Source organism: Apis laboriosa, unplaced genomic scaffold, assembly GCF_014066325.1.
Source record: "Apis laboriosa isolate Shangri-la unplaced genomic scaffold, ASM1406632v1 scaffold68_cov148, whole genome shotgun sequence".
Taxonomy (NCBI): Eukaryota; Metazoa; Arthropoda; class Insecta; order Hymenoptera; family Apidae; genus Apis; species Apis laboriosa.
Window position 1 is genome coordinate 1220657 of NW_025224135.1, and position 11248 is coordinate 1231904.

Here is an 11248-nt window from a genome sequence, read left to right on the forward strand (position 1 = left end):
AATTTAAACAAATGTAATAAGTTAAAATAAATTAAAATAAATTAAAATAACCTTAAAAAAAATCTTAAACATATAAAAATTTATGCAAATTTGAAGAGAATATATTTTATATTGCAGATTATCGTACATATTTTCTTGTCTTAATTTATGTTTTTAGAAATATTTCGTAATCGTATGTGAAAGTGAATATTTCTTAAAACATAACCTAAATATGTGGCATTTGATATAAGTATAATAAAAGTAACATAAAAATCAGTGACCTCATTATCACGCAATGGAATATTGTCAATAACAATGTAGTGTTTTTTTATGATAGTTATATAAATATTTCAATCCATTTTTCCTGTATAATATTTGCAACCTATGTCAACGATTTAAAAATGGTATTTCATATTGAGACTGAAAAGGATTATGGATTTTTGTTAAAAAGTTTAATTGCCGGTGGTGAGTTATATTTTTGCATTTTTATGTTTAATAATTCTTTCTTATTTAATTATTATATGATTAAAATTAAATATTAAAAGAATTAGAACATTTATATTTTAATATAACATTATATCTTTATTCTAATTATTTATTAACATTTATTTACAACATTTATTTTAATTATATATATTTTATAATTTTTTTGTATAATAATATTTAATAATATTATTAATATTTCAAAATTTTTATTACTAAAAAATAATTTTTTTAAAAATTATCACATTGTAAAAATTATCATATTGTTATATATTTATAATATTATCTTAATAATAATTAAAAATTTTAGTAATAAATTTTACTAATAATTTTACTAATAAATTTTAATAATAAATATTTCATAGGAGTAGCTGGAATGTGTTCAAAAACAACAGTAGCTCCATTAGATAGGATAAAAATATTATTGCAAGCACACAATAAATACTATAAGCATTTAGGTAAAAAAATATTATAAAAAAAAAAAAAATTTAAAACTTGTATATATATAATATTTTTATATATATAAATTTAAACATTTGGTTATTTTAGGAGTTCTTTCTGGATTAAGAGAAGTTATTCAACGTGAACGATTTTTTGCTCTATATAAAGGAAATTTTGCTCAAATGATTAGAATTTTTCCATATGCTGCGACACAATTTACTACATTTGAATTATACAAAAAGGTAATTATTATTTAATCTATGATAATTTGTAATAAAACAATTAAAAAAATAATACCAATTTGTTCTGGGTAAAGTGGTTCCACAGAGCGAAGTAACCGTTATTAATATAAAGACATGCTCATAATTTAAAGGTGAGCCTTTACAATTTAGATTCACTTTTGTATTTATGTATGCAGATGCATACATAAACACACACAGACAGATATAAATAAGTTCATAAAAATATATTTGATAATTTAAATTTATGAATATATATATAATTTTGAATGGGGAGATATAAATAAATTTTGCTAATAAAAAATAAATAATAAAGGATAAGATTAAAAAAAAAAAATTAAATCATCTTTAATTTTTATCAGTATTTAGGAGGTTTATTTGGAAAGCATACACATATAGATAAATTTCTGGCTGGATCTGCAGCTGGTGTTACTGCAGTTACATTAACATATCCACTTGATATCATCAGAGCCAGACTTGCTTTTCAAGTTGCTGGAGAACATATTTATATAGGGATTATACATGCGGGTATTACAATTTTTAAAAATGTAAGTTATATTAGCTTATATTCTATTAAATGTTAATTGATTGTAATTTATTGATATTGTTGTAGTATTTATTAATTTATGATGTTTTTTAAAGATAGAAAATAGTTTATTGTTTTTAAACTTCATATATTTTTTTACAATAAATAAAAAAAATATTGAATAAATTATTAATATATCATTATATTATCGCAATATTCGCTTTTAAGACATATTTTGAATGTTTAATAATATTAATTTTTAAAATATAAAATATTTTTTGTTAATATTATTCAAAATTTTAGGAAGGTGGTATTCGAGCATTATACAGAGGATTTTGGCCAACTATTTTTGGCATGATTCCATATGCAGGATTTTCATTTTATTCATTTGAGAAACTAAAATATTTTTGCATGAAATATGCATCAAATTATTTTTGCGAAAATTGTGATAGAAATACTGGTATGATCAATTTTACATTTTTTTAAATTAAAAATAAATTAAAATTATTAATAATAATATGAAAATATATAAATATAAAAGATATATAAAATATTAATATAATAATATAATATATATATAATAATATAATAATTCTTAAAATCTTATATTAATATAATATAATAATTTTAATTTAATTAATATATGATAATGATTTATAATATGCAATATTTTAATCAATATAATAATCATTTTTTTTTAATTAACATGTAATCAAATTTTTCTTAACTTATAATTAAATTCTCAAATTTTTATATGCATTTTTGTATGCAATTAATAAACAATTTATCAAATAAAATTAAATTTTATAGTTTTGATTTATATAATTATTTTTAATATTCATTATTCATTAAAATTCATTAAAATTCAATTATTTATGTAATTACAGGTGGTTTAGTTTTAACTATACCAGCAAGATTATTATGCGGAGGTATTGCAGGTGCTGTTGCTCAAAGTTTTTCTTACCCATTAGATGTGACTAGAAGGCATATGCAATTAGGTATGATGCATCATGCTAATCACAAATATAGGTAAATTTATTAGTTTACAAAAAAAAAAAGATGATTCAAGTCTATTAAAGTTATGAAATATTTAATTTAAAATTTCTTTTTAGTTCTAGCATGTTACAGACTATAAAAATGATATACAAAGAAAATGGTATTATAAAAGGTCTATATCGTGGAATGAGCATTAATTATTTACGAGCAATTCCTATGGTATCAGTTAGTTTTACAACATATGAGATTATGAAACAAATACTACAATTAGACACAGGAATAAAATTGTAATTTATTTAACAAAAATATATATTTTATGTTCCATTTTTATATTTTAATATATAATTAGTAAAATTAACATTAATATCTTTGTACAATTGTTGAAATATAAATATCATTTCGATTTTATCTTATAATATAAAAATAATATTTCAAACATAACTTATGATTACTAAATTATATTATATTATTAAACATTTATACAAATTTATAACAAATGAGTCATATAGAAGTTAAACCGATCAACTGTATAAAATATTATTTTTATGAAAAATTAAATATTAATTATATATTTTAATTTTAAAATAAAATATTTTTTAAAAAATAGATTTGATCAATTTGGCTTCTAATAGCTTAAAGAAAATATTTATATAATATTTTAAAATATTATATAAGCAATAGTCATCATTGAAACAAAATTTTTTATATAAAAAATTTATCCGAATACTATAAAATCTTTAATTATTATAGTTTACAGTGACAAGATTGTTTATAAACATTCCATATATAAATATAATAATATAATATGAAAATATAAAATAAAAAAATATATTTTTAAGATTCTTTTACAAAAGCAAATTATTTTATAGATATAAAAAAGAAATATTTTCTTTTTATATATTGTAATTAAGATATTTATGAATTTTTTTATGTTTTTGATTTTCAAATAATCTTTTTGATACAAAAATTATATTATATTATATTTCTTTTTATATAAAATATATTGAAATATTAATATATTTAAGAATCAAAGATACATTATAAAATAATTTTTTCATGACAAGTTAAGATTTAATTTAAAATTTATTATATTTATTGTATTGTACATAATTGTGTTAAATAATAATATTAATAATTATATTCAAAGAATATATGTAAAAATAATTATAATGAAAATATTGTAATTTTAAATTTAAAAATGATTTATAAATAAATTATACATTTTTTAAAAATTATTGTTTCTAATTTAGATATTTTATATAAAATTTTTTAATTAAAAGCAGAAATAAATAAATTATTCAAAATAATGAATAATATATAAAAAATATAAAATATTTTTAAATTAATATTATAGTTCAAGAAAATTTATTTCATTACAGCAAATTTTTATAAATTTATTTTTCTTTTTTTAATTTTTATTAAAAATTAAGAATAATAAACATATTTATATAATTAAAATGAGAATAATATTTTTCTAATTTTTCATTTATTTATATTCTACAATCTTATCAAACTTTTCTATTCTTAGCTTGTATTTATATAAAGCAGATTAATACAAAGAATGTATGTTAATGATTTTTCTTATACTATTATACTAATTATATATTGTAGCATATGAATATTCGATATAGTGCCGACACCATGACATCATTTTAATATCGTATTAATTTCATATTAATTTATTACTAAAATATTTGAGATTATATATATTTTTATGTTGTATGTGTAATAATTATTTATAAAGAAAATATAAATAAATTTTATGTTCTTTAATAACTTTACCATTTGTGTATAATTTGCAATCAGTTCCATTAAAATTTATAAACATTATATAAACTATCTTCAATTAAGCAAAATCATTATATTAAATATCAAAAAAAATTATTTGAAGTCATTACTATTTCTAATAATTCGTAAATCTAATACACAAAGAATAATATTAATGAAAAATTTTTTTTATTTAATTGATATAGACTTTTTATTTTTCTTTTTTTGTTTCTATTTCTAAATATATTCCTATATCACTTATATATATTTTAAGATGGTAAGTGAAGATAAAACAGCAAATATTATTTGCTGTTCTTGAATTTTTTTTATTACTATCATTTATTTTTATCTAAATCCAACATTCTTACAAATAAATTCCAGTTTGAAAATGAAAACAAAACCAAATCAATAATTAATATATTTTTTGTAAGAAAAACAAAATTTTTATATAAATTTATATAAATAATGACACCACGCATAAATTTTAGAAAAAATATAATATATAATTATATAATATAATAATAAAAATAATTAATTATTTTTAAATAAAAATGTATTTTAAAAAATTTGTATTGAATTAATGAAAATTAATTGAAAAATGCTGATAATTATCTTTCAATATTAAATTTTGATGTTATATTACAATTTTAATATGATTTTAATAATAATAATAGTAATGTAAAAATGTAAAAACAAAATTTATCGATTCTAAATCTTTAAAAACATCTTGAAAATTTTAATTAAATAAGAAATTAAAAAATTACTCGTAAATATAGGTAAATATACTAATATATTATATAGCAATATGATTATATCCTACCTATTTTTAATATTTTGTTTTTTAAAGATTATGAAGGTTATGAAATTTATATCTATTAATTAATCATATATTTACAATTTTTCATTTTAAGAGTAATCAAATGAAATTAATATTTAAATATATAATTTTATTTAAATTAATTCATATATATTTAATAAACTTATTGATATTTTTAAATAATAACTTATTACTTTTTATAAAAAACAACCGTATAAATAATAATTTATAATTATTCGTTGAATAAATTTTATTGCATTGAATTAAAAATGAAATTGAAAATTATCAGATCATAATCAGATTTATTATAAATAAATTATTTTATGTAATATTCTGCAATATTGTTTATATTATTCAAGGTTAATGAACTCAAATTATTTCAAATAATTTTATTATAAAATAATTATAAAAGTATAATAAATCATAATAAAGTTTTTTTTAAAATTGAAAATTATATCATTTGAGGCAAAATATATTAATAATATTTCATATAATTTTTCAAAATAATAATTTTATAGTATAAATATTTCAAAATGTATAGTAATTTATTATATTTTAAATAATATTTTATTACTTATAAAATATTTGAAATATTTTTAATTATTACACTATGCATAATAAATAATTTTGCTCATTAATTGTTTAATTTCAAGTATTTATTTTTTAATTAACTGTTTTGTAATAAATATTTTTTTGTACATATTTTTAAAATATCACTAGGTTATGTAATTTATAAATGATGATATTAATCATAAAAATTCACCTATTTCTATAAAAACTTATTTTAAAGTCTTCATATGTTAAAATACATATGTAAATAATTATTTATATTACTAGTCTTAAGACTAATAATTAGTTTTGCTTATTATATTAATCTTATATTACAGTAATTCAATGTGTAAAAATGATATAAGACTTTCTAAATATGATAATATTTCTTTATTTTTCTAGCTTCTGTTTATAATAAGACGACATAATATCAGTTCAAGGCATACTGTTTACCTTACTTCAGCAAGCTGTTTTGAAATTTATAACTTAATATTTTTAAAATACACAAAATCTAAAACAGAGACATACTGAAAGTTAAAAACCAATTTGCACACACATAACTCACAATTGTTTGAAGCATTTTTGTAATCAATATAAAATGATATACATATTGTGAAAGATATTAGATCAAATTGATATATACAATGTAGTCAGTATATGATATATAATAATTATATACACTTATAAACTGATTGTATTACTTTGAATTTATGTACATAAAAAATAAGTTTGAAGCATTTTAAGTTTTAATCTGAATTTATGCATGTGCATTGGTGATTGATCAATTAGCTTTTAATAAAAGCATATTTCTTTTTAGAATATTTTAATCTGTGATCACTTTGTAAAAATATGCATAAGTACATAAAATATTAACATTTAATATTAAAATTAAGAAAAAACAAAAAAAGTCTAATGTTTACAATCAAAAGAAAATGTTTGATTTAATGTTACATATTCAAAATAGAACTTAAAAAATAAAAAAATAATGAAAATATTAAATCTCTAAGAACTAACAACAAATATTATTGTGATACTGAAATTTATCTCTTTTATAAAGAAGATAATAAATAGAGCAAATACAAAATTATCTATACAAGCTCTAAGATCTATTAACTTTTCTAAAAAACATTTAATTCATTTGTTTTTATTATAATACTATAATTTCTTTTTCTATGAAGGAAATTTTATCTTTATTTTTTTTATAATCCAGAAAATATGTATAAGAGATAATATATAAAACAAAAATGAAAAAATGCTTAACTCTGCATCATGCAGAAAAAATTGCTGTATCCATAATGTTACGGTTCATGTGCTATTTTCTTTTACATTTACAGTCTTAGTAAATTGCTATAGTGTGCATCTATACATTTTTCATCTTCTTTTTATTTTATTGCTACTACTGTATCGTTTCATTATGCATATGTTCAAATTACATGCTTATTTCTATAAAATTATGTATTCTGTGAATACATTCAATGCTTATGTATACAATGCTTGTGTATTGACGAGTATGAATGATTTGACACAACACAGTAAATTCATTTAACTTGCATTACACATGTTTATTTACCAGAAGCATCATTTTATACTATTAATTAGTAAAAAAGTTGTCGGTAGGTTCACAAGCAATTAACTTTCAATTTAATGATTGTGAATGTACGAATTCGTTCAGTATAAAGTATGTGTTTCACTTAGAAAGTTTTAACAGGATTGATGCAAAAGTCTTTTCTATTCTTAAATTATAAAACTTAAGATGATCATATAGATTTATATTTAATATAAACATTTAAAAACTGCATTTATGCAAATAAGTTTGAAAAATAAAAGCAAAAATAGCATAAGTGAAATAAAATAAATGCTACAGAATAAACATAAATGATGAGTTTGCATTAAATTATATTTTTGTAGGATAATTATAAAAATAGGACTTACACAAAATTATTTTGATCTATTTGATAAAACATTATTATTATAAACAAAAATATTGATTGCTATGATTCTGATGAATTATTATGTGTAATGCTATATTACAATCATTAATAAAATTCACTAAAGAATTTATTAAATTGTTCATATGGCACAATTTGTATATGCCGAATTTACTGTTGCATCAACCCTTTTTATATTTCTCTCAAGTGGAACATTTTATGCTCCATTCATTCTAATAATTATGTGACACTCTCTTAAATATAAACTATTATCATTTTGGTATATTTTTTGAAACCTTAAGCAACATTATTTCTATTCAGTACACGTAACAAAGAATTTTGTTCGTATAAACAGTTTTTCAATAAGTTAATATTTGTTAAGGTTTCAAAACAATACCATGCAGTTTTTTCTACTTATTATGTTCATTTTTTTTGTTTTGTTTCTTGATAATAAAAATACAAGCAATACAATGAAGTAGAACTTAATGCGATACGTGAATTTTAATTGGTACGTGTGTACATTATTGTTTGTTTTCTTCTATTTGTATACAATTAATGTTGTGTCTACATGTATGGTGTGGGACACACGCGAAATATTCAATTGTGTGTTCCTTTCTCAACAAGACACCACAAAGTGAGTCATGATATAATACTTGAGACTATAATATAATGTGTAAGGATAGCTGCAACCTTACACTTTTATTGATGTTCTATCATAAATTATGTTTAGTGGCATTGCTATAAAGCCTGATTTCCATACCCCTACCTTAATAGATAACTCAGGGATTTGACTCTTTACAAGAAATAGTCTGGTGTCCGCCTAGTAACATGTGGTTCGCCGCGTCTTGGAGCTGGGTCAAATTGAAGGCTAAAAAAAAAAAAAAAAAAATTAAAAAATAAAAAATAAAAAAAATAAGATAAAAAATTACATAAAAATGAATATGCAAAAAAAAAAATTATAATATGAATTTTTTTTTACTTATCATCTTATATAAAATATATATAAAATTGTTGCACTTACAATGAATATTTTAAAGCATCATCTAATTCCATAATTGCAGCTTGATTTCCACAACGATAGCAATAATTAGGTGCTGAGAAGATGGTTACAACATTGCGATCATGACACCTATAATAATAAAATATGTATATATATAAAAAAACTTTATCAATAATATTTAATAATATTTAATAAATTATATTAGATAAATAATAAATATACCAATTATAACCCTCCATAACTAATTGATGTGCTCGTGATACTAATGTTAAGCCATTAGAATGATTAAAAGTTTCTGAAATATCCTGTCCAAAAGTATATCCTGCTCCACGAGGAGAAATACCCCACCCTCCTCTATCATCTGGATCTGACCACAAAAGATCACACATAGGACCCTAAAATAATGTGAATAATATTATATATATATTTCAAATTTAAAAAACAATTACAAACACAAACCTCATGTGGTACTTCTTGGAGACGATCTAGGGCACGTATATGATCTAAAGTATCAATCGAAGGTGATAAACCACCATGTAAACAAAATATTTGACCATCTACTAATGCAGTTAATGGTAAATAATCAAATAAGTCCGTGAAGAACTTCCATACATTAGCATTGCCATATTTACGCAAACATTCATCATAAAATCCATATACCTGTGTAATTTGTCTTGATTCATGATTACCTCTTAAAATAGTTATTCTTTCTCTATATCTGACCTATGAAAATAAAATTTTATTAATTGATACAAAAATATAAGAAATATAATGTATTTTATGTATATAACAATCTCAATATTATATTTATATATAATATTTATTCAGAATTGTACCTTGAGTGCAACAAGCAAGGTAACAGTTTCAACAGAATAATAGCCACGGTCTACATAGTCACCCATAAAAAGATAATTTGTATCTGGAGATTTGCCTCCTATTCTAAACAGTTCCATTAAATCATGAAACTGTCCATGTACATCTCCACATACTGTTACAGGACATTTTACTTCTTGTACATTAGATTCTTTAGCTAAGATTTCTTTTGCCTATAAAGTTAAATTAATTATCATATTATTTATAATTATTGATTAAAAATTTTTACTTTAATATTATACTTTAATATTTAATATATAAATATTTAATTAGATAATTTAAAAATATAAATATAAAATGATTTAATTATCAATCAAATATTTGCAATATTATAATAATAACAATATTAATGGTATATTGAATATCTTTATAATAAATAATAAAAAAATTATTAAGAAAATAATATTACTTATATTATAATAAAGATTAAATTAATATAAATATTATTAATAAATACATTATCATTTAAAATAAATTAATAGTAACATTAATTGATACAACTTACGTGAAAGGTAGTAAAAATATTTTCACAAACAGCACTGATATGATAATATAATAGATTAGATAGTATAATAGATTAAAAAATGATATTATAAATATATATCTTATTTTTCTTCAATTGCAAAACATTTTTACTAAATATTTATTTATTATAATAAATTAAATAAATTTATAATTATCAATAAAATATCATTTATATTTTAAAAAATTTGTTAATTATTTTAATTTTGGATAAATAATAAATATTTATAAATGGATAAATAATAAATATTTGTTGCTTATGATAAATATATACATTTATTGAATTTCAAATTTTAATTATAAAATATTGTAATTTATTTATTATTATTAAATATTTTTTAAAAATTTATGTTCAAATATCACACACATAAACACTTTAAAGAAAAAGAGTAATTGTATAAGATTACTTTAATGTAACATTATAAGTATTTCGGATATTTAAGCATAAAAATTAAAAAGCATTTTATGTGCCAAAAAAATTTTATGTAAAAAGTAAAAATAAAATTGTCTATTAATTTCGCAAGTTTGTACATTACGAACAAGTAGCTGTAGAAATCTTGTCGAATAGCCCCGAACACGGTATTTTTTATAGCGTCCGATTATGATCGGAAAAAAAATACTTATTGAAACTGAATTTAGCAAAATTGCAAAACATAAAATATCGATAGTTCCTTTTTATATATACATATAATATATTCAAATATATTATAATGAAATTTGTACATGTCAAATTATGCTCGGTGGTTCAGTGAAGTACAAATAAACGAACATAAAACAGCATAATGCAATTAATTTCAAGACAAACAAAAAATATCTTGATAAAGAAGATACACAAAAAAATTGATAGTGATGATTTTTAATGAATGAAGTACCTTCTCGCACAGTGATTTTACTTGGCTTTCTGTTAGTTGTTGGCAGTTATTTAATTGTTCTATCCATTGGTCGAGTTCTTTCAATGACGCCTTTTCCTCCATCGTACAAATCTACGCGTGAAGTCTACGGATAGCCCGCACTCTTAGCACATGTAATAAAAGTAAAGTGAGTCCGTCTCGTAAACTAAATCATTCGGTTTTACTGGAAAAGCTTTTTAACACAAATATCCCGATCCAGCACACACTCACAAAATGG

The 11248-nt window shown here is 19.6% G+C and overlaps 2 protein-coding genes across 2 annotated transcripts; one reads left to right on the forward strand and one right to left on the reverse strand.

The window, feature by feature from the left end:
• Window positions 1–69: 69 nt before the first annotated feature.
• On the forward strand, window positions 70–3056 carry LOC122718928 (graves disease carrier protein homolog). The gene is made up of 7 exons (XM_043944341.1): window positions 70–444; window positions 828–920; window positions 1012–1145; window positions 1505–1690; window positions 1972–2128; window positions 2556–2697; window positions 2781–3056. Exons 1-7 carry the CDS (start codon window positions 381–383, stop codon window positions 2953–2955), a joined length of 951 nt encoding a protein of 316 aa, XP_043800276.1. The 5' UTR covers window positions 70–380; the 3' UTR covers window positions 2956–3056.
• A 5140-nt stretch (window positions 3057–8196) lies between these two features.
• Window positions 8197–11248, reverse strand: LOC122718929 (serine/threonine-protein phosphatase 2A catalytic subunit alpha isoform). Its single transcript, XM_043944342.1, has 6 exons — window positions 10993–11248; window positions 9562–9771; window positions 9185–9448; window positions 8948–9120; window positions 8747–8854; window positions 8197–8593 (listed from the first exon to the last, which is right to left on the reverse strand). The coding sequence occupies exons 1-6, from the start codon at window positions 11092–11094 to the stop codon at window positions 8521–8523; spliced, it is 930 nt and encodes a 309-aa protein (XP_043800277.1). The 5' UTR covers window positions 11095–11248; the 3' UTR covers window positions 8197–8520.